Genomic DNA, 24228 nt, shown 5'->3' with positions numbered 1-24228 from the left:
ATCGGACCCCCTCCTTGGGGTGTCCATTGAAATCGGCAACACGCTGAGCACCCTTTTGATTACCTGACTGGGAGCCCGGGTGGCACAGTGGGTTAAACCCCTGTGCCGGCAGGACTGAAGACCGACAGATCGCAGGTTTGAATCCGGGGAGAGGTGGATGAGCTCCCTCTATCAGCTCCAGCTCTTCATGCAGGGACATGAGAGAAGCCTCCCACAAGGATGGCAAAACATCAAAAACATCTGGGCGTCCCCTGGGCAACGTCCTTGCAGACAGACAATTATCTCACACCAGAAGCAACTTGCAGTTTCTCAAGTCGCTGCTCCTGACACGACCAAAAAACAAACAAACCATTGCATTAGCCAGAGCTGAGACATCAGACCCCATTTAAGCCCGTTATCTCTTGCCCACCTCATTTATTTCCACTCGCATCCCTCTTCTGGGTTTTTTCTGCAAGTCGCTTCTGGTGTGAGGGAATTGACCGTCTGCAAGGACGTTGCCCAGGGGATGCCCGGATGTTTTGATGTTTTACCATCCTTGTGGGAGGCTTCTCTCATGTCCCCGCATGAGGAGCTGGAGCTGATAGAGGGAGCTCATCCGTGCTCTCCCCGGATTCTTCTGGGTTGATAAATAAATGCACACAAACCTTCAAAATAATCCAATGGCAGTTTGCTAAATTTCCTGCTATGACTAGGACCAACCATCAATGACTTCCAACAAAGCCAAGAACCTATGAGGAAGTGGATGATAGCTGGCACCATTTCAAATTAATCAGAAGCCAGTGTGGTAGTCTTGAATAGCTGTCAAAGTGCTGTAAGTAAACCTATATGTTCACAATTGTGATATGTCCGTTTTTTTGGAGCTCTGTCTCAGCTGACATCCTTTTCGACTAGGGAGAATAACACCTCTGATCATTGCCTTCAACCTGTCTGTGTCTCATTTGGTCTTTTGGAGCTATACACGCCGGGCCAAAACCTGAGGTCTTTGTGGAAGTTGAAATTACATAACAAAATTTGATCCCATGGGCTACTATTGTTTCTTACCTTCCTTGGAACACTCCAGAGACCTGCAGCTTGTGGGTTGACATTGATCCATGGGCCATCACTTTCAATAGTACCAATCTATGTGATCATCTCTCTCTCACCATAGATAAAACATATGTAATTTGATGATGTTCTACACTGAAAATGAGCCTCCTTTCTTCCAGATGTCTCCTCATCTGCTGTCCTCCCTGTGAAACCCCCTGTGCTGAAATCCTTAATGAAAGGTAGGCAATAGGAAGTCATGACAAGCAGTCAATTGTTTCACCGTGTTTGTCACATGAAGCCTACCATGTAATTATTATTACTATGCTGGCCTGATGTAGCAGGAACAGGCAGCAAGAATGTAAAATTAGCCTTGGAAATTGACACGGTAAGCAGCCATGCATTCTTAGTTCATCTGTAAGTATATTAATTCTGCACTTCGATGCAAACAACCTTAAAAATAATCATTTTGAAATGTAGATTTACTGCAGGAAGTGAAGAATGTACTGGATTGAGACAGGAACAACCAATAAAATAGTGAACAGAACGTGTGGATATGTGTTTTCAAGCTGCCCACCAACTTATGGTGATCCATGAATTTCAGAGGATTTCCTGGACACAAGGAATACTCAGAAATGGGTTGTTGTAGGTTTTTCGGGCTGTATGGCCATGTTCTAGAAGCATTTTCTTCTGATGTTTCAACTGCCTCTGTGGCAAGCATCCTCAAAACCTCACAACCTCTGCCATTGCTGCACACAAAACGTCAGGAGAAAATGCTTTTAGAACATGGCCATACAGCCCGAAAAACCTACAGCAGTGTTTCTTAACCTGGGGGTTGGGATCCCTGTGGGGGTCCCGAGGGGGTGTCAGAGGGGTCGCCAAAGAACATCAGAAAACATAGCATTTTCTGTTGGTCATGGGGGTTCTGTGTGGAAAGTTTGGTCCAATTCTATCGGTGGGGTTCAGAATGCTATTTCATTGTGGGTGAATTATAAATCCCAACAACTACAACTCCCAAATGGCAAAGTCTATATTCTCCAAGCTCTACCAATGTTCACATTTGGGCATATTGAGTATTTGTGCCAAGTTTAATCCAGATCCATCATTTCTTGAGTCCACAGTGTTCTCTGGATGTGGGTGAACTACAACTCCAAAAACTCAAGGTCAATGTCCACCAGACCTTCCCAGTATTTTCTCTTGGTCATGGGAATTCTGTGTGCCAAGTTTGATTCAATTCCATCATTGGTGGAATTCAGAATGCTCTTTGATTGTAGGTGAACTATAAATCCCAGCAACTCCAGCATTACCAAATGACAAAATCAATCACCCCCAACCCCACCAGTATTCTGTTTGGTTGTGCATTTAAGTAATCAGATCTAATTTACCAAATAGTCACTGTTGAATGTTTTTATGTTGAATGTTTTTATATTGTGAAATGCTATTTTAAATTGTGAGTCGCTCGGAGCACCTTGGTGGAGAGCGGCTAATTAAGAAATAAAGCGAAGTGAAGTGAAGTATTCAGATTTGGGCGTATCGGGTGTTTGTGCCAAATTTGGTCCAGTGACTGAAAATACATCCTGCATATCAGATATTTACATCACGATTCATAACAGGAGCAAAATGACAGTAATGAAGTAGCAATGAAGATAACGTTATGGTTGGGTGTCAATACATCATGAGGACCTATACTAAGGGGTCGCGGCATTATGAAGGTTGAGAACCACTGACCTTTAGCAACCCAGTGGTTCCGGCCATGAAAGCCTTCAACAATACCCCAAAATGGTTTGCCATTCATTTCCTTTGAAATGCAGCCTACAGACTTGCTATTTCTCGGCAGTTCCCATCCAGACCCTAGCTAGCTTAGTATCCAAGATGAGACAGAACCTGGTGCCTTAACAGTTTTTAGGCCTACAGAAAAATCATAATGACCAAGAAATTGTTGCTGTGTGCCTTCAAGTTGTTTGCAGCTTAAGGTGACACAAAGATAAACCCATGGCAGGATTTATCCAGAGAGGGTGATGAACCCTGGTGTTGGGAGTCAGAGTCCAATGCCCAAGTCACTGCACCATGCTGGCTCTCCCCAAAACTATAAAACAAATTTTTACAGCATGATTCTGGAAACTCTTCATATTCTGCTCATAGTTAATTAAAATCTTCCCTTGTCTCTTCTTTGTTTTCAGGGTCACGCTCATTGGCAAGGACACGGCGCCAGATAGCCCGAGTGACCCGCACAGAGCTGGAGGATGGATTTCTACGACTTCATGATGAAAATTTACTGCTCAAGGAGTTTGCCCGGAAACAAGAGGACAGGATCAAAAGGTATTGGAGATGATAACATCTTTAAAAATATAATTGTTGCTCAATGTGAAATGCATTGTCAATTACCTTTCAGTCATCTTGGTGGTGTGATTGATAATTTTCCCAGGTAATTAATTTGCTATTTATCATATGTTAGCTAGCTTTTTAAAAGTGCCTAATAATTCAGGGGTTTTTTTTCGTGTCAGGAGCAATTTGGAAAACGCTTATGTTCTGAGAGAATTGGCAAGGATGTCTGCAAGGACATTGCCCAGGGGACGCCCGGATGTTTTGATGTTTTACCATCCTTGTGGGAGGCTTCTCTCATGTAACCCCATGGGGAGCTGGAGCTGACAGAGGGAGCTCATCCTAGATTCAAACCTCCAACTTCAGTCCTGCCGGCACAAGGGTTTAACCCATTGCACCACTGGGGGCTCCTAATAATTCTTTTAGACCTAATATTGAATTCTGCCACCAGGTGCCACCATTGAGTACATTGCATTACTTTCATCTAGACCAGTGCTTCCCAACTGTTGGTCCTCCTGGTGTTTTGGACCAACTCCCTCTTCACCCAACTGTTAGGAATTTTGGGAGTTGCTTTGTGGAGGACCACAGATTGGAAACTATAGAGTGAAGCCGCTTGTACTATAGTGACTTTTAGTGGCAGAATGCAAGGATTGCAAGACTCTGCAAATTGCAGAAACAAACAAATCATACACAAGAAGGACCACAGAATACAGGGGTCCTTCTTGTAGCAATTATGGGTGGAAAGGGAACAGGGTCTATTAATATTAAGCTCTTTTAATTTTTCCCATGATTCCTTTTCCAGTTTCTTCATCAGTCTTGTTCTACAGATTCTTTCCAGCTTGGTCAACATTGAGTTGTTGTAGGTTTTTCAGGCTATATGGCTATGTACTAGAAGCATTCTTGCCTGATGTTTCACCTGCCTCTATGGCAAGCATCCTCAGAGGTTGTGACCTCACAACCTCTGAGGATGCTTGCCATAGATGCAGGCAAAATGTCAGGAGAGAATACTTCTAGAACATGGCCATATAGCCCAAAAAACCTACAACAACCCAGTGATTCCAACCATGAAAGCCTTCAATAATACGTTGGTCAACATTCTTCTCAAGCAGTGATTCACACCCTGGTGAAGAAGCCTAGACAATGACCTTAGATTCAAAAAGTTACTTTCTAGGTCTATATTCCAGAATATAGGGGTCCTTCTTGTAGCAAGTGAAGCTGGTGTCTTTTTTGAGAAATGTTTTCTTCTCCCAGGATGGGCACCAAGCTCTCAAGACTCAGCCATGAACGTGTCCCACTTGATGGGAGACCAGGGAGCTGGGTTCGCAGTTCTGGACGGAACCTAGACCTGGAGGAAGATTTGGAAGAGATGCAGGAACGGGTTCGGGAGCTGGAGAGACACAACGAGGGGCTGAGGAACCGTCTCCTCTTTTACAAGCAGCAGCTGCAGCTTCAGGGCTGTGGACGGCATTGTCCATATAGCTATGTCACCCCCAGGGTCAACACAGGACTTCGACGGGCAAACACTGCTGTTGGGCGGGTGCCGGAGAGGCTAGCCAAAGGTAAGAGAGTTTGGGGTGATATTGTGTCCATCTCTTGGATGGTGGAATATTCATTTTAGGGTCTAAAAGTAAAGACAAGCTTCATTTTTAGGGTTGGCTCTACCGTTTATAATGAGTTTGAAACTTTAGAAAGTGGGTGTTAGGAGATGGCCAGTGGTACCCATCTTGGAAAGTACATCTTGTGTGTGCCATGAGGCCAGACTTTCTGTTAGACTGATTTGTTGCTCTTGGGAACTTTGGAAGATGTTCTGGCAATGTCAAAGTCAGGTTTGACCTGTCATTGTTTGTACATGAAACAAAAGGAGATGTTTATGCTGCAAAAAAGGCTTCCTCTTGACATTAAGTCTAGTCTTGTCCAATTCTGGTGCTCATCTCCATTTCTAAGCCGAAAAGTCGGCGTTGTTCATAGATGCCTGCTGGGTCATGTGGCCAGCATGACTGCATGGAGCGCCGTTACCTTCCTGCTAGAGCGGTACCTATTGATCTACTCACATTTGCATATTTTCTAACTGCTGGGTTGGCAGAAGCTGGGGCTGACAGCGGGAGCTCCCCCCCCCCCCGAATTCAAACTGCCAATCTTTTGGTCAGCAAGTTCAGCAGTTTTGTGGTTTACCAGGGCCTCTATTTATGCAGTAGCTCCCTATTAAAATTTGCTGCCATTCTACTCCACTTCCCTTGCCCAAGATGGTGTGGAGCACAGAGCATTTCCATCATTGACCCAATGATAGGTTGATCCAGATTTTGGGGTCTTTTTTTCTCAAAAGAAGTGGTGGGGGCAGAGAAACATTCACTATCACAACCATAAATGTCACAAGGAAAACCCACATCAATGGTAGAGTTCTGTGGGAACAGTCACATCATCATTCAAAGCATCATTGATGAGAGTGTCCTAAAAGGGTGTTACCCAAACTCAAGTCTTCCAGATTCTTCTCCCAGGATGGGCATCAAGCCCTTCAGATCCCAGAATCTCTGATCATTAGCCAGGGCATCTAAGGCTTTTGGGGGTAGAAGTCCAACACTCCGAGAAGGCTAGAGTTAAGGATTAAGGATATGAGAAGAGCGGTAAGTAGTCATTAGTTCTCTTGACCAGCTCTCTTTTTTCCAGTCCAAACCTTTTGGAGGAATAGGCATTTATCTTGACCTGCATCAACTCCCACCAGATCCCAAGACCTTTGGACAGTCCAGAGTAGCTTTCCATCACACAAGGCAGGAACAGGGAGACACAACCTCCAACTTCTGTCTCCACAGGGATGCGGATGCAAGGGCCAGTGGCCAGACCAACCCACACAGCCCCTCCAAGATATGGGGATCGTCTTCTGGAGGGATCTCGAGCAGAGATGGAAAGGCTGTGAGTCTTATTTGCACTTCACACATTTACTAGGAGACCATCCACACTGCAGAATTGTAGCAGTTTGATACCATTTCAACTGCCATGGCGCCTTCCTGAGAAATCCTGGAGTTTGTTGCTTGTTGTGGCCCCAGAGATCTCTAAATATCTCACAGAACTACAACCTACCAAATTCCATAGCATTGTGCCATGGCATTTCACGTGGGACCAAACTGCTATAATTCTGCATTGTGGATATAGCTTGGGTTTCTTGTCTCTTGCCCACCATTTTTTTTGTGGATCAGTGGGTATCTGCAACAGGCTTGCCTTGCTCACAGTGTAAAGTTGTGCCAGGAAAGGAAACACCACAATAAGAATCCCCAAAGCTTACCTTTTTAGACTACAACTCCCAAGGCAATCCTGTGAGTTGAAGCCCAGAAAAGTAATTATTTCTTAGTGCTGTGTTTCAATTTGAAGAATGCAATGCAATGGTTCTCACCAACAGTTCAAATCTGTTGGTGAGAACCATATGACTCTCCAGATGTTGTTGATTGAAACTCCTGTGGCGTAATGTAAAATAAACCACGTGTAGTTCACGACAGGGAGCTCTGGCGTGGGCTGGTCCGTGAGGTCACAAAGAGTCGGAGACGACTGAACGAATGAACAACAAAGTTCACGTTTGATCAGCCCACATGTCGCCTTGCCAGAGAAAGAAAACATACCATGCAGGTAAACAGTAAAGAACAAGTAGTTTAATCTTCTTTAATTCTTCCTTCGTAGTTCAGGACAACATATGTACAATGTGATTAGTTGTATCAACTTACATAATGCCCTTTATGAGAGATTTAAAATGTTATTATTCTGTCCATGTGGATAAACTCCTTCAGCAGCTCATGAAGCGAGAGCACACTCCAAACTCTGTCTCTCTGTTTCTCTTTTCTTCTCTCTCTGCACTTGCAAAGCTCAAGCCTGAACAAAAATGTAACAGTAACCAAAAGTCCCAGACTCAGCCTGCTCCCCGGGCATTGCTCAACCAATCAGCGTCATGCATCTTATTTTACAGTTGACACACACATACTCATTGATTCCTTGCATGCTCCAACAACTCCCAGCATTTCTACCATTGACTATGGTGGTTGCTAGGAGTTGGAGTTCAACAACTTATGGAGGCACCCCCGATTTCCAGCCATGACACAGTTGGATGTTGATTGCCATTTCCCCATTGTTATTTTCCTGGAGAGTTTAATCTTCTTTAATTCTTCCTTTAGGAGCCACCATAGTCTGGTTCTGGCAGAACTGGGAGCAGACCGGGAGTCCATTTCCCCGCATGGCAAAGAGACGGACCCAGAAAGCACCCACTCTCAGCAGCGTCATGTAGAAGTCCAGGAACGTCGGTACTGCTTCTTTTCCCACCTAAATGCGTTGTCTTTGGTCCACCCAAACTTGTACTATCCAATTTGTAAGGATGTTATGGATGTGTGTTCATAGAATCATGGAGTTGGGAGAGACCTTGTGGGTCATCCAGTCCAACCCTCTGCCAAGAAGCAGTTCGTAAGAGACTAAACACCATCATCATCATCACCAATTTCTCACCCGTCTCTCCTTTCTCCAAGGAAGAGCCACAGATATTGCACACATTTTCAAATAAAAACAAGGTTGATGCTGACTCCTCTAATTAGAAAGCTAATTAAAGTCTGTGAAGACCGAGAAAAGCTTGTTCCATGGAGCAGTTAATTGGTTCACAAACAAAGTGAAGCTGATTTAGATCAAGGGATTGGAGGGCACTTTCAGAGCTAAGTGACAGACTGGAGAAACTGCAAGATTGGGGTCTTAAGTATTTTGAAGCAATTTTTTAAAATTTGATTATTTGCAGATTTGATTAGTCTCCCTAGGTACGATTTTATGGCCAACTCCCAAGGGTGCATCTGCACAGTCAAATTAAAGCAGCTTGACAACACTTTAACTCAATGCTGTGGAATCCTATGTGGTTAAAGTGATGTTGAACTGCATTAATTCTACTATATAGAATACATGCATCCCTAGACAGGTATTCTCTTAGATTTTACCATGGTGGTGCAATAGGTTAAACTGCTGAGCTGCTGAACTTGCTGACTGGAAAGATGGTGATTCGAATCCGCAGGACAGGGTGAGCTCCTGCTGTTAGCCCCAGCTTCTGCCAACCTAGTAGTTCGAAAACATGCACGTGAGTAGATCAATAGGTACTGTCTCGGCAGGAAGGTAATGGCGCTCCATGCAGTCATGCCGGCCACATGATAGAGGTGGTGTCTATAGACAACGCAGGCTCTTCGGTTTAGAAATGGAATGAGCACCATCCCGATGAAAGGGGAAGCCTTTACCTTTGTCTGTGTATCTGTGTTTTGTTTCTAGGCATTGAATGTTTGCCTTTGTGTCTGTATTACTTACTTACTTAGGCGATCCCTTGTAGCCCAAGGATGATAGTCCTCCAAGGTTGGTGTTCTGTTGGTGGGTACGTAGGTGACTTTGGAGCCCAATTCTTGATCTGTATCTTCTCCCGCAGTGAGGGCATTGATTTCCAGGTGGAAAGTGGTCCCGGTCGGGGTTGGCTTAACACGCCTTCCTCCTGGCACGTTTCTCTCTTTCGCCCTCCTTTCATGCCTTTTCAAATCTACAGCACTGCTGGTCACAGCTGACCTCCAGCTGGAGCTTTCAAGGGCCAGGGCTTCCCAGGTCTCAGTGTCTATGCTAGAGTTTTTAAGGTTGGCTTTGAGCCCATCTTTAAATCTCTTTGTGTCTGTATATGCTGGAATCTGCCCTGAGTCTCCTTGGGGAGATAGGGCAGAATACAGGGTTAGTCAAAATGAATAGGCCAATAAGAAAATTAATTGTACCCGAATGTATGTTTACTGTAACCAAACCACAGCTACGTAGCGACAGATAAACTATCAAAGTTTTTTTTGAGCAACACACATGTACGTTAATGCCGCTAGGCGTCGCTAGGAGTCGCTGTTTTCAAAATGGCGGAATCAGGCAAAGAGAAGGCGTTTTGTGTTATGCCATTACATCGGATGTGCTGCAACGGATGTGGAATGAACTGGACTATCGCTCGGACGTCTGCCGTGTCACACGGGGCGGCCATATCGAACATCTCTGAAGGTGAGACAAAACTTTGATAATTTATCTGTCGATACGTAGCTGTAGTTTGGTTACAATAAACATACATTCGTCTAAAATTAATTTTCTTATTGGCCTATTCATTTTGACTAACCCTGTACAATTATTATTATTGTTGTTGTTATTATTATTATTATTATTTGAAACACAACAAGATGAGTCCACAGCAAACAAGATCACTATGCTGGCTGTTGTATTGGATCACACACCAGACACTTCCCAAGTGTCTACGACTGTGTGATGTATTGGTGAATAATGAATTCAGATCCGAGTAGGGTGGCCTTTTGCAGCTGACAGATGGTCATTTTGTCAGCACTGTTTGTTTTAAGTGCAGGCCAAGGTCTTTAGGCACTGCACCCAGTGTGCCAATCACCAGTGGGACAACTTTTACTGGCTTGTGCCAGAGATGTTGATGATGATGATGATGATGATTATTATTATTATTATATTTAAGAAAAGTAGTGTTTTTTTAATTTAGAATTGTTCCACTTTCATGGAGGTCCTGCACCCCTAAGCCCAACAAATATGGAGAACTGACTTTTCACCCAAAATATACTAATTCAGATTTATGAATATCCATGTAAGATCAGCAGGAATCGCTTGACAGTGCTCATTTTGTTTCAGTCTTAATATAAATAATCATTTCCAACTCAAGGGGCGAAGATGATGGAAATAATTGGGTGTCCATGTATTCAGATCCATACTCACTTTTATTTCCTTCGATCTTCCAGGGCTGCCATCCGAGACAATGTGGAGTTGATCCGGCTCCAGAAGCTTTTAAGGGCAAAGAATTCAGAATTGGCGCTAACCAAAGCTCAGTTTGCTGGCTTACAGGAAGTAAGTCCTGTTACTTCAAACTTCTCACTTGCAAACTCTCCTTGCATCTCTGTACAAGCTCTTCCCAACCTGGCAGTCTCCAGAATGATTGAACCACAGCACCCATCACCCCAGAGTTATGGAATTTGTAATCCAATTCATTGGGAAACTGGCTTTTCTATCGATCCCTATTATTCTCTGTCATTCCGGACACTTTTTGAAATAATCTGCAATAGGGATAGGCCAGATGCTGCTTGAGACCGCATATGGGCTTTCAATTATGAGTTTAACAACAACAGCCCTGCAAGGTAGAATTGCCTTCACCAAGCCCGAATCTGAGAAAACCTATACTACAAACCTATACTACAAAATCTCTATATCCACAGGGAATACGTTCCAAGACGTTTAAATGCTATATGAAAATGTGGGTAATAGTGAACCCTAATGAATGAATGACTTCTGGCCTCAGCTTGAAATATAGTCACTCTGGAGGATTTAGAAAATGCCTAGAGAGGACATATTTTGCTGGATGTGGATCAATAAAACTGCAAATACCAATCCCACACACAAAAACATTCCCTTATTCCTTGCACATTGGGTTGTTGTAGGTTTTTCAGGCTGTATGGCCATGTTCTAGAACCATTCTCTCCTGACGTTTCCCATTAATACATTATTTTATTTTCTCTCCCTCTAGGCTTATGAGACTCATCTCCAACAGGTAACTTTTCGAACTCTGTTGAATGAGATTCACATTCCAAGTCTAGGAACCCATTCAAATCTCATGTGTCTTTCTTTTTTCCAGAACCAAGAGGCATTGAGGTCAACCAGTGAGGCCTTGTTGACTCAGGTTGAGGAGCTCAATACACACCTGAAGGAGGAGACCCAGAAAGTCACAACCTTAGAGAGTCAGCTGGAAATCCTTTCTCCCTTGCAGGGAACCCTGAAAGATGTAATAATAATAATAATAATAATAATAATAATAATAATAATGATAATAATAATAATACTTTATTTTTATACCCCGTCTCCATCTCCCCAGAGGGACTTGGGGCGACTTACAAAGGAACAAGCCTGAAAGCACAGAGTTAAAACATAATGCAATAAAATAAAAATAAAACAAAATAAAAACATATCACAATAAAACATAACATCATAAAAACAATACCACACAGAACAATAAAAGTGCTGAGTTCAGAGGGCTCTGGGTTTGTGCAAATTCCTAGATAGAGCTAAGGGAAAGTGCAAAATTCAGTGGTAGGGATGCGAGAGTAATATCTTTGGGCTTTATAATGTCAGGATTGTAGAGCGGAGGGCCATGCTAAAGTGCCCGAACTTAGGTATTAAAGGGCCAATTCTTTGGAACTACTTAATCAAAGGCACAATGGAGCATCCATGTTTTTAGGTTCTTGCAAAAGGAGGACAGAGTAGGTGATAGTTTCTCGGAGGGCACCACCGAGAAGGCCCTCTCCTTCGTCCCCACCAACCACACCTGAGACAGAGGCAGATGTGAGAGAAGGGCCTCCCTGAATGATCTTAGGGCTCATGTTGGTTCATACAGGAAGATGCAATCGCGAAGATAGACAGGTCCTGAACCGTTTAGGGCTTTGTTGGACTTCACAAGGTACGGGCGCAGCTGGCACACAAACTTTAATTGTGCAAAGGCCCTCCCAGCCACTGCTGACACCCAAGCATCAAGTGTCAGAGTGGAATCGAGAATGACCCCCAGACTGTGGACCTGTGTCCTCAGGGGGAGTGTAACCCCATCGAGCACAGGTTGCCACCCTATACTCTGATCGGCCGAGCTTCAGCTTGTTAGTCCTCATCCAGTCCATCACAGCAGCCAGACAGGAGACATCTGGAACCATCTTGTAGTAGAGTTGCATTGTGTGCTTTTAAGTCACTATTGATTTATGGCAAACCTAAGGTGCTTCTGTCTGGTGCCAAGAGTGTGTGACTTGCCCAAGGTCACCCAGTGGGTTTTAATAGCCAAACGGGAATTCGAACCCTGGTTTCCAGAGTCACGGTTCAACACTCAAATCACCATGTTAATGATTATTTACCCTGTAGACGATGGTACATCCCTTAAACTGACTCTTTGCTATTTATTTATTTATTTATTTATTTACCATGCCAGAAGCTAATTGAGAATACAGTTTAAAACCACAAACAAAGTTACAAACTTGGCATCATACTAAATTTCTTTTGACCAGAAGCTGGCCACTTCCAGTGCCTCTGGTGTCACTGTAAAAAGGTCCTCCATTGTGTATGTGGCAGAGCTCAGACCGCATTGTAGTAAGTGGCCTGTGGTCTGCTCTTCTCCGCACTCTCATGTTGTGGACTCCACTTTGTAACCCCATTTCTTAAGACTGGCTCTGCATCTCATGGTGCCAGAGCGCAGTCTGTTCAGTGCCTTCCAAGTTGCTCAGCCATCTGTGTGCCAAGAGGGAGTTTCTCATCTGATATCAGCCACTGATTGAGGTTCTGGGTTTTAGCCTGCCACTTTTGGACTCTCGCTTGCTGAAGTGTTATTTTGAGTATCTCTATAGATCTTAGGAAGCTATTTCTTGGTTTAAGACATTGGCTTGCTGTCTGATATCTGAACAGAGGGTGGGCTGCCTTTTGTCCTTTCATTACAGGCTGCTACTTCCCAATGGATATCAGGTGGTGCAATACCAGCTAAACAGTATAATTTCTCCAGTACTGTAGGACGTAAACATCCTGTGATAATGTGGCATGTCATTAAGAGCCACATCCACTGTTTTAATGTAGTGAGATGTATTCCACACTGGATGCGTGTATTCAACAGTGGAGTAGCAAAGCGCAAGAGCAGGTGTTTTCACTGTGTTTGGTTGTGATCCCCAGGTTGTGCCAGTCAGCTTTTGTATGATATTATTTCCAACACCCACTTTTTGCTTGATATTTAAGTAGTGCTTCTTGTAAGTCAGAGCACGGTTCAGAGTGACTCCCAGGCACTTTCGTGTACTGCAATGCTCCAGTGGGATTCCTCCTCAGGTAATCCTCAAAGCTCAAGATGCTTGTCTGTTCTTAAGATGAAAAGCACTTGTCTGGGTTTTGGATGGATTAAGAATCAGCTGGTTTCCCCAATAATAGGCAGTAAGAGCACCTAAAGCTTTGGAGAGCTTTTGTTTAACCATTTCAAAGTGCCTTGCTTGAGCGGTGATGGCATGATCGTCAGCATAGATTAAACTCTGTCCCTTCTAGCAGTGGCTGATCATACGTTTAAGTGTAAACATTGATGGAGCAAGCATGCTCCACGAAGCAATCTTTGCTAACCCAAGTCTTAGAAACTTTGGGTTGCACTCTGATGTTGCTCAGCATACATGTCCCGGTTTTCCTCTATGAAATATAGGAGGGTATGTTCCTTTCTTAGTTTCAGGAGCGCGTCCATGACCTGGAGACCGAACGAGATTTGCTGAAGATGGATTATGACAAACTCCTTGAGAAGTGAGATTTTCTACCCATCCGTTTTTTAACATTTATAGCCCCTGAAACGTGCCATTTGTTATTTATTATTTACTTATTTACAGTATTTATATTCTACCCTTCTCACCCTACAGGGGACTCAGGGTGGATTACAATGCACATATACATGGCAAACATTCAATGCCATTAGACATACAACATATATAGACAGACATAGAGGCAATTTAACATTCCAGCTTTCCAGTTTCATGAGGGTATGCTTGATTCCAGCCACTGGGGGAGCTGCTGCTTCACCATCTACTTGTGACACCAAGCCCTTAATGGAGTACTTGCTCATTCTTGTGCACGCTGCTGGAAGGTTTTATGGTGTCGTAAATGTGAGAGTGCGACAGAAGCTTTGGAGCTTAGAAGAATGGACATTTTGAGACTTCAGTAAAAGCAAACATTTAGCTTAACTGAGTGGAGAAAATATACTGCACACATTCACCAAACTAAACAGACAGGAACAAGACAAAAGACACACTGAAGTAAGAAGGACGAATGAAACCTTATATTTGGATCCTCCCTACGTGTTCCAGGCAAACTCAGGGTCACATCTTCACAGTTCATTAGAGGCTTGACTGATTAACCCTTTCTGTGTCAATACACTCTTTGGTAATGCAGTCAGGTTACATTCACAGGCATTACACAAAATTACATTTAAACATTCACATTACACTAATCTAACATTAACAGTAAATTAGTTAAATTAGCCTTCCCGCATAAGGTGGTACCTAAATTTCCTACTTGACAGATGCAATTGTCTTTCGGGCTGCATAGGTCAACAGCAAGCTAGACTATTAATAGTCTGGAGCTCACTCCGACCCAGGCTGTCTTCAAACTCATGACCTCTTGGTTAGTAGTGATTTAATGCAGCTGGCTACTAACTAGTTGCACGACAGCGTGGTCATCTTGCTATCATTTCTTTTCATGTGAACATAAAACAGGGGATATCAGCACCAAAGCATTAGACCAATTTGATGCTGCTTTAACGATCATGGCACCATCCTATGGAATCGTGAGATACATAGTTTGGTGAGGGACTCTGCATTCCATTGAATAAAGCTCTAAGGCAGTGGTTCTCAACCTTCCTAATGCTGCAACCCCTTAATACATTTCCTCATGTTGTGGTGACCCCTAACCATAACATTATTTTTGTTGCTACTTCATAACTGTAATTTTGATACTGTTATGAATCATAATGTAAATATCTGATATGCAAGGTGTATTTTCATTCACTGGACTAAATTTGGCACAAATACCTGATTCACCCAAATTTGAATACTGGTGGGGTTGGGGGTGGATTGATTTTGTCATTTGGGATTTGTAGTTGCTGGGATTTGTAGTTCACCTACAATCAAAGAACATTCTGAACTCCATCAACAATAGAATTGAACTAAACTTAGCACACAGAACTCCCATGACCAACAGAAAATACTGGAAGGGTTAGGTGAGCTTGGGAGTTGTAGTTCACCTCCATCCAGAGAGCACTGTGGACTCAAACAATGGTGGATCTGGACCAAACTTGGCATGGATACTCAATATGCTCAAATGTGAACAGTGGTGGAGTTTGGGGAAAACAGACCTTGAGATTTGGGTAGTTACTGGGATTTATAGTTCTCCTACAATCAAAGAGCACTCTGAACCCCACCAATGATAGTATTGGGCCAAACTTTCCACACAGAACCCCCATGACCAACAGAAATTTGGTCTTTGGTGACCCCTCTGACGCCTCCTCATGACCCACCCAGGGGTCCTGTCCCCCAGTTTGAGAAACACTGTTCTAAGGCTATTTAAGTCGAGATAGCCTTAATTTAAATTCCAGGATTTTGTATGATGACAGTTAAAGTGCAATCAAATCCACGGGGTGCATCTACCCTGTAGAATTAATACTGTTTGACATCACTTCAATTGCCAAGGCTCAATGCTATAAAATCATGTGAGTTTCCGCCCAGCTTCATCTGTGTGTCTTTAGTTGCATGACCGCTGCACAGCAAAACGTGGATGAGGTGCCTCAAAAGGACAACGCTCCTTGCCCAGAAGCTCAACTTGTCTTGGTGACTGCAGAGAAGAAAAGGCTTGAGGAGCAGCTAGAAAAAGAAATAGGTGAGGAGTTGGCTTACAACTGGCATTCTATGAGGATTGATTACAGGGCTTCGTTGAGACATCACAATAAACAAGGGTTTGTGCTATCCATAGTTTGTTGCTTAAACCATGCATGGCAGATGACCAAACCAAGTTTGTGGTCCATTTCTGGTGTGCTTCTCTGCCATCTCATTTCTTAGCTCCTATTTCAGGAGAGGTGACTGAAGAAATGAGCCAAGGACAAACCACAGATGACACAACAAAAAAGGATTTAAACAAGAGTCCCCGTGGACAACTTGTGGACAAGTTAAACATGAGCCAACAATGTCATGCGGCAGCTAAGGAAGCCAATGGGGTTTTGGCCTGCATAAATAGGAGTCTAGTGTCTAGATGCAGGGAAGTCATGCTCCCCCTCTATTATGCCTTGGTCAGACCACGCCTGGAATCACACTGGGTCCAATTCTGGGCACCACAATTGAAGGGAGATGTTTACAAACTGGAAGGTGTCTAGAGAAGGGCAATTAAAAGGATCTGGAGAACAAGTCCTATGAGGAGTGATTAAAAGAGCTGAGCATATTTAGCCTGCAAAAGATAAGACTGAGAGGAGATACGATGAGGCCATGTATAAATATGTGAGGGGAAGTCATAGCGATGAGGGAGCAAGCTTGTTTTCAGCTGCCCTGGAGACTAGGATGCGGAACAATGCCTTCAAACTACAGGAAAGGAGATTCCACCTGAACATGAGGAAGGACTTCCTAACTGTGAGAGCTGTTCAGCAGTGGAACTCTGCCCCGGAGTGTGGTGGAAGCTCCTTCTTTGGAGGCTTTTCAACAGAGGCTGGATGGCCATCTGTTGGGGGTGCTTTGAATGTGATTTTCCTGCTTCTTGGCAAAGGATTGGACTGGATGACCCATGAGGTCATTTCCAACTCTATGATTCTATGATTCTAAGCCAGCAGCCATAAGCCAAAAACATTAACCAACACGCATGGCTTCTGATTATGGTTTGTTTCTGGTTGATCATAGCTGTTTAGCAGAAGCAGGTTATTACATCAGAACAAACCACGTTTCAATTAACCATACCATGATGTGTTGTAATGTGCAAACACAACCAGAAATGCAAATAAACAAATATCTCGTGCATTATAATAAGACACTTGCTGTATTCTGTGTGATGGTAAAAACAAAACCTGAAATATTAGGATTAAAAATTAACCCATCAATGCTTATAATTGAGAATGGGGACATTAATCAGTTACTATTGACATTGGGAAGGCTGAAATCTACTTTATCGGATTAACAATTTTTCATTCATTTATTAAATAATGGAGTTTTAATTAAATGGGAGAATAGTTTGTTATTGGTTCACTGAAAATCAGTCAATTATTGCCCTCGGTGGCGCAATGGGTTAAACCCTTGTGCGGGCAGGACTGAAGACCAACAGGTTGGAGGTTCGAATCCGGGGAGAATGTGGGTGAGCTCCCTCTGTCAGCTCCAGCTCTCCATGCAGGGGCATGAGAAAACCCTTCCACAAGGATGGTAAAACATCAAAATATCCGGGCATCCCCTAGGCAACATCCTTGCAGACAGCCAATTGGGTTGTTGTAGGTCTTTTCAGGCTATATGGCCATGTTCTAGAGCAGTGGTTCTCAACCTGTGGGTCCACAGATGTTTTGGCTTTCAACTCCCAGAAATCCTAACAGCTGGTAAACTGGCTGGGATTTCTGGGAGTTGTAGGCCAAAAACATCTGCAGACCCCAGGTTGAGAACCACTGCTCTAGAACATGGCCATATAGCCTGAAAAAACCTACAACAACCCAGTGATTCTGGCCATGAAAGCCTTCAATAATACAGACAGCCAATTCTCTCACACCAGAAGCAACTTGCAGTTTCTCATCATCATTAGTTATACAATGGGGATTAAGGACGACAGTCATAGCAAGGGAATAATCCACCAAAACCCATTTTGATAAATGCATCATGAAGTCTTCTGAGCCTTTTTCTCTTCCCTAAAGCTCATAATGAGGAGTTGAAACAGAAAGTGAGTCTTCTCCTCGCAACTGCGCAGGAAGTTGACTCTCCGCAGGAGAAGTCAACCATTGTGGAAACCCCGACAAGAGAGGAAGAGCCTCATTCTCATCAAATTCAGGTAGGTTTGGGGGTTAACCAGGTTTAGCAGAGTATACTTGTGTAGACCACAATGGGAGGGAAGGAAACAGCCAGAGGTTCACTTCTGGTTTTGGAGAATGGGTCTTAAATATAATTAGAGCAATCAGCAACCTATTTCAAATGGTTATGTTTCTTTTCTCCTTTGCCTTGCAGCCCCTGATCCTAGAAGGAGAGATGGAGATACCAATGGAGAAGGAAGAGGTTTTTAGCCAACTGAGTCTAAAGCGAAAACTGCATGAGACCGAGGCCGCCCATGCGGAGACTGCGTTAGAACTGGAAAAAACCCGGGACATGCTCATTCTGCAACACCGCATCAACCGGGACTATCAGGTGAAGTGTCCTGCTGGTGGGACAGTGAGGTCTTGGAGGACTTCCAGATTCAAGGGATTTACAAATAAGGTATTATCTTGAAATACTTAACTGGTCTGGTCCTGGAGGCATAGTCTGTATACAGTCAGCCCTACACAATTGCAGTTTTGATACATGGATTTTATTAATATGGTCTCTTTAGGAATCTTTACGTCCTTTAGCATGGCTGTATGGCCAACGTCTGTCAGAGTTTGACCATAGAGTGACTGTATCATGCTCTCTTTGGGGGTTTCTGGGTTTAGGCGGAGCTGGAAGGGGTGCTTCTGCAGGCCAATAGAGAGAAGCAGGAGCGTGAGGAGAAGCAGGAGAAGATGGCCCAGCTTCTGGATCTAAGGAGCTCCCGCATTCGCCAACTCGAAGGTATGGCAGGTAGAAGAAAGACACTCTTTGACACAATCATTCTCTCTTAGGTCCGAATCCTGTTGTTTAATCTATATAAATAAAAATGTAATGTTCATTTGTGGGATTAACAGAACTCAAAAACCACTGGATGAATTGCCGCCAAATTTGGCCACAAGACACCTACTAACCCAAGGAGTGACCATCACTAAAAAAATTGATTTTGTCATTTGAGAGTTGTAGTTCATAGAATCATAGAATCATAGAGTTGGAAGAGACCTTATGGGTCATCCAGTCCAACCCCATTCTGCCAAGAAGCAGGAATATTGCATTTAAAGCACCCCTGACAGATGGCCATCCAGCCTCTGTTTAAAAGCTTCCAAAGAAGGAGCCTCCACCACACTCCGGGGCAGAGAGTTCCACTGCTGAACGGCTCTCACGGTCAGGAAGTTCTTCCTAATGTTCAGATACTGGGATTTATAGTTTACTCACAATCAAAGAGCATTCTGAGCTCCACCAATGATGGAATAGAAGCAGAAGAAGGGGGGGAGATTCTTCATCCTCTGATAGTTCTGACTCTTCCAGCAGTGGCTGAGAAGCAAAGCTAGGATAATGTGGATTCATTCCAGTTCATATTGTGAACCAGTTAATTTTATTTTTACTGAATTACCGTGTTATGAAATAATACATGCCTAAAAATTGTGTCACCAACATAAAATAGTTTGAAAGCTCTGCTGTTAGGGGAATGGATCTTTATGATTCTTCCTATTCTGCCCTTCAGAGCAGCTGAAGGATATCGCCTATGGAACCAGGGCTGTCCCATTCCGAATTGATGAAGTCGACACATCCTTGGGAACGGACCCCGACAAGGCCCCGCAACTGCGACGTGGAGAGAACCTCTTTGAGCTGCACATCTCTGGTGCTGTGCTCTCTGCCGAGGCGCTACGTCTCCTGGGTGATCCAGAGCCTGCTACCTTCTGTACATACTCCTTCTATGACTTTGAGACCCAGTGCACCCCTGTAGTGTGGGGCATTCGGCCCAGGTACGACTTCACATCCCAGTATGTTGTCCGGGCCGAGCCTTTCTTCCTGCACTACCTGCAAGAGGCTGCTTGTCGCCTTGAGCTCCACCTCGCCTCTGCTGTCGACCACGCCACCCTGGCCTCCTGCCGGCTGCGTTTTGGTGAAGCCCTGGCCACCGGGGAGCAAGTCCATGCCACGGCGGTGCTGCATGGTAAGGATTGTTCCATCTGGAGTGATTCACTGGGAGAGGTGAGGAGCCATATGGCTCATTCACAGTCCAGATATCAAGAAGCTGAGGAATCCTGCATGCAACACAACGTGCCCTCTATTATTATTATTATTATTATTATTATTATCTTTATTTATACCCCGCAAAATCTCCCGAAGGACTCGATGCGGCTTACAAAGGCCGAGGCCGCCGCCAACAACAACATACAATACACAGTAAAACTCATAAGCAAATAATAAAACATCAAGCAAAACAATAGAACAGTAAAACAATGACACCGTGATGCAATTAAAAACCTAGGGCCGGTCCAAATGTAATGGACAAAAATGTAAAAGTGCTGAGCCTGACAGGTAATACATAGAGATATTTGGCGGTAGGTGCAATGTGCAGACAATCCTGAATCTCTAACAAAGTGCATTTGGGACTTGAAGCCAGGAGTTTCCTATTCTGGGAAGGCACACTGGAACAGCCAGATCTTCAGACTCTTCCTAAAGACAGCCAACGTTGGGGCCTGTCTGATGTCCTTAGGGAGAGAGTTCCAGAGTTGGGGGGCCACTACAGAGAAGGCCCTGTCCCTCGTCCCCACCAAATGTGCCTGCAACGCAGGTGGGATCATGAGCAGGGCCTCTCCAGATGATCGGAGGTAGCGTGCGGGTTCGTAAATGGAGATGCGGTCACGCAGGTAGGCAGGTCCCAAACCATTTAGGGCTTTGTAGGTGAGTACCTGCACCTTGAATTGGGACCGGAAAATAAATGGCAGCCAATGAAGCTCCTTGAACAGGAGGGTTGACCTCTCTCTGTAAGGAGCACCAGTTAACATCCTGGCTGCCGCCTGCTGGACTAGCTGAAATTTCCGAGCCATTTTCAAGGGCAGCCCCACGTAGAGCGCATTACATTAGTCCAATCTAGAGGTGACCAAGGCATGGACCACCCTGGCCAGATCAGCCTTTACGAGGTAAGGTTGCAGTTGGCGCACGAGTCTCAATTGTGCAAAAGCCCTCCCGGACACCACCGACGCCCGAGCCTCAAGCGTAAGTGATGAATCCAAGAGGACTCCCAAACTGCGGACCTGTGACTTGAGGGGGAGTGTAACCCCGTCCAGCACAGGTCGCCACCCAATACCCTGATCTGGTTTTCGATCGACCAGGAGGACCTCTGTCTCCTCCTAAAATATCTAGCTCCTCCCAGGAATTCTATGATACGTTTCCATCAGAAGTTAGCCTAGAGTTGCCCCGGAGGATCTATAAAATTTCCAGAGTCCTCCAGAGCAACTCTATGCTAACTTCTGGCAGAAGTCATTTGTTTCATTAGGATTCACTATTATCCAGTTCTCTGTTTCCACATTCAAGAATGTGTCCCCTGGAGATAAGATATGCAGTATATATTTTAAATGTGATGATGACACCTTATGGATTCCGAGAATTATATTTTAGGGAGGGATATTTAAATATCTCAACTGGAGAGCTCCAGTTCCTCACCAGACTACAAAACCCTAGCTTCCTTAGGATGATAGGCTGGATCTACACTGTCATATAATGCAGTTTGGAACTGTATTATATGGTTAGCATAGATCCATATAAGGCGGTTCAATGCAGTTAAACTGCATTATAGGAGTCGCTGTGGCACAATGGGTTCAACCCTTGTTCCTGCTGAACTACTGACCTGAAGGTTGGCGGTTCAAATCTGTGAAATGGGGTAAGCTCCTGTCTGTCAGCTCCAGCTTCCCATGCAGGGACATGAGAGAAGCCTCCCACAGGATGGTAACACATCTGGGCGTCCCCTGGGCAATTATCTCACACCCCAAGTGCCTTGCAGTTTCTCAAGTTGCTTCTGACACAATAAAAAACTGCATTATATGGGTCTACACTAAGTTTGAAACTGAATATTAATGATAATGATACTGATAATACGTAGTTCTTTCCCATCTCTTTTGAGACGATATAGATTAGGGGTCATCAAACTATGGCCCGAGGGCTGGATATGGCCCTCCAAGGTCATTTACCCGGCCCTCGTTCAGGGTCAACCTAAGTCTGAAATGACTTGAAAGCACACAACAACAACAATAATCCTATCTCATCAGCCAAAAGCAGGTCCATACTTCCCACTGAAATACTAATAGGCTTATATTTGTTAACATTGTTCTTCATTTTAATTATTGTATTGTTTTAAAGTGTTTTTGCACTACAAAGAAGATATGTGCAGTGTTCATAGGAATTAATTCATGTTTTTTTCAAATTATAATCCGGCCCTCCAACAGTTTGAGGGACTGTGACCGGCCACCACATAATTTGAAAAGGCCCTGTGAAGCAAAATTAGAGTGTTTTGCCTTTTGCTATGCTGTTCCCTCTTCTCATACCACTACAATTTCCCTGTGCCCTGCTTTCTCAACTTCGTACCCTACTCATTCACTATAGGTGCCAATGGTGCAGATTATGGTCTTCTGGAATATTGGGTGAGGCTTCGTTTTCCTATAGAAGAGACCTTGAGGCTGCACCACCAACGGACTAAAGCTTTGGGTTACGTCTCTGCCGGAGTGCCACGCTCCACCGCTGTCCAATTGCACTGGCAAAAGGAAGGGGTAAGAGGCAAAGGAGATTGGCTTCAGATGGAAAAGCAACAGCTTTATTCAGTGCTCTCTTTCTCATGGCATCTACAACACAACAAAAAGAAAGAAAACTGGAGACTCTTGCTTAAAACCCACAAGAGAAAGAGGAATACACCTCAGAAGCTGCTACGCTATATCCTGTGTCTCCAATGGGCATATCTGTGATGGTGGTGGGGCCAGAAGAAAGTCCTTTCCTGTCCAAGTCAGGCACACACTGTGACGAAATGAAAACCATGCGTAATACACATTTGATAAGCCCACACACTGCCCTTCCAGAGAAAGAAAATACACCACGCAGATGAACAGTAAATAACAAGTAGTTTACTCTTGTAGTTCAGAACAACATATTTACAATCATGTGATCAGTTGCAGCGACTCACATAATGTCCTTTTATGAGAGATTGAAATGGGTCTTTCTTTGTCCATGTGGATAATCTCCTTCAGCAGCTCATGAAGCAAGAGCACACTCCAAATAGTGTCTCTCTCAGTCTGCTTCTCTCTCTTTCTCTGTGAGCACTTGTATAGCTCAAGCCTGTTAAATTTATTTATTTATCGTGTCAGGAGCAGACCAAACAGCTGTACTGCATTTTTTTTAAACAAACAAACAAAACACAAAGTTTGCAAACTTGGTAGTTGATTAAATGTCCTTTGACCAGTATCTGGCCACTTGGAGTGCCTCTCAGGTGTTGCCGCAAGAAGGTCCTCCATTGTGCATGTGGCAGGGCTCAGGTTGCATTGCAGCAGGTGGTCAGTGGTTTGCTCTTCTCCACATTCGCATGTTGTGGATTCCACTTTGTAGCCCCATTTCTTAAGGTTGGCTCTGCATCTCGTGGTGCCTGAGCATAGTCTGTTCATTGCCTTCAAAGTCGCCCAGTTTTTTGTGTGCCCAGGGGGGAGTCCCCCATTTGGTATCAGCCATTGATTGAGGTTCTGGGTTTGAGCCTGCCACTTTTGGACTCTCGCTTGCTGAGGTGTTCCAGCGAGTGTCTCTATAGATCTTAGAAAACTAAGTCGTTGATGTGCTGGCTGATACCCAAACAGGGGATGAGCAGGAGATGTCACTGCCTTGGTCCTTTCACTATTGGCTGCTACTTCCCAGCGGATGTCAGGTGGTGCAATACTGGCTAAACAGTATAATTTCTCCAGTAGTGTAGGGTGCAGACACCCCATTATAATGCGGCATGTCTCATTAAGAGCCACATCTACTATTTTAGTGTGGTGAGATGTGTTCCACACAGCCTGGGGATCACAACCAGAGACAATGAAGGGCAGATGTCTTCACTGTGTCTGGTTGTGATCCCCAAGTTGTGCCAGTCAGCCTGTTAAATGTAACAGTATCCAAAAGTCCCAGGTTTAACCATCACCCCGGGCAAAGCTCAGTCAATCAGCTTCATGCATCTTATTTTACAGTTGATACACAGACACAGACACAATGATTTCTTACATGCTCTAACAGACTCATATAGGGAGATTTGGTCTTATAGGCCCCTTCAACACTGCCATATAATCCGTGTTATCAAAGCAGATAATCTACATTATCTGCTTTGAATTTATTATATGAGTCTACACTGCCATATAATCCAGTTCAAAGCAGATAATCTGGATTTTTATATGACGGTGTAGATGGGGCCTTAGATAGCCTGAACCCAAGCCTTGGAAAAACATGACACTATTGTTACAAATGATGACACAACTTTACGAAGAGTAACAACATGCATTTCAAAAGA

The 24228-nt window shown here is 44.1% G+C and overlaps 1 protein-coding gene across 1 annotated transcript in view; it reads left to right on the top strand.

Moving 5' to 3' along the window:
• Positions 1-24228, top strand: part of RPGRIP1 (RPGR interacting protein 1) — a 44629-nt gene that overhangs the window by 5838 nt on the left and 14563 nt on the right. Inside the window, exons 3-17 of the mRNA XM_067469571.1 lie at positions 1206-1265; positions 3204-3342; positions 4597-4904; positions 6153-6252; positions 7500-7625; positions 10116-10221; positions 10895-10918; positions 11003-11149; positions 13592-13665; positions 15659-15789; positions 17783-17916; positions 18090-18266; positions 18548-18665; positions 19426-19878; positions 22311-22474. Coding sequence (XP_067325672.1) covers positions 1206-1265; positions 3204-3342; positions 4597-4904; positions 6153-6252; positions 7500-7625; positions 10116-10221; positions 10895-10918; positions 11003-11149; positions 13592-13665; positions 15659-15789; positions 17783-17916; positions 18090-18266; positions 18548-18665; positions 19426-19878; positions 22311-22474 — 2261 coding nt within the window. The remainder of the gene's footprint in view (positions 1-1205; positions 1266-3203; positions 3343-4596; positions 4905-6152; positions 6253-7499; positions 7626-10115; positions 10222-10894; positions 10919-11002; positions 11150-13591; positions 13666-15658; positions 15790-17782; positions 17917-18089; positions 18267-18547; positions 18666-19425; positions 19879-22310; positions 22475-24228) is intronic.

The sequence above is a fragment of the Anolis sagrei genome, chromosome 6 (assembly GCF_037176765.1).
Source record: "Anolis sagrei isolate rAnoSag1 chromosome 6, rAnoSag1.mat, whole genome shotgun sequence".
NCBI lineage: Eukaryota > Metazoa > Chordata > Lepidosauria > Squamata > Dactyloidae > Anolis > Anolis sagrei.
Note: the sequence above shows the minus strand (reverse complement) of the source record. Positions and strands in the feature narration are given on the sequence as shown.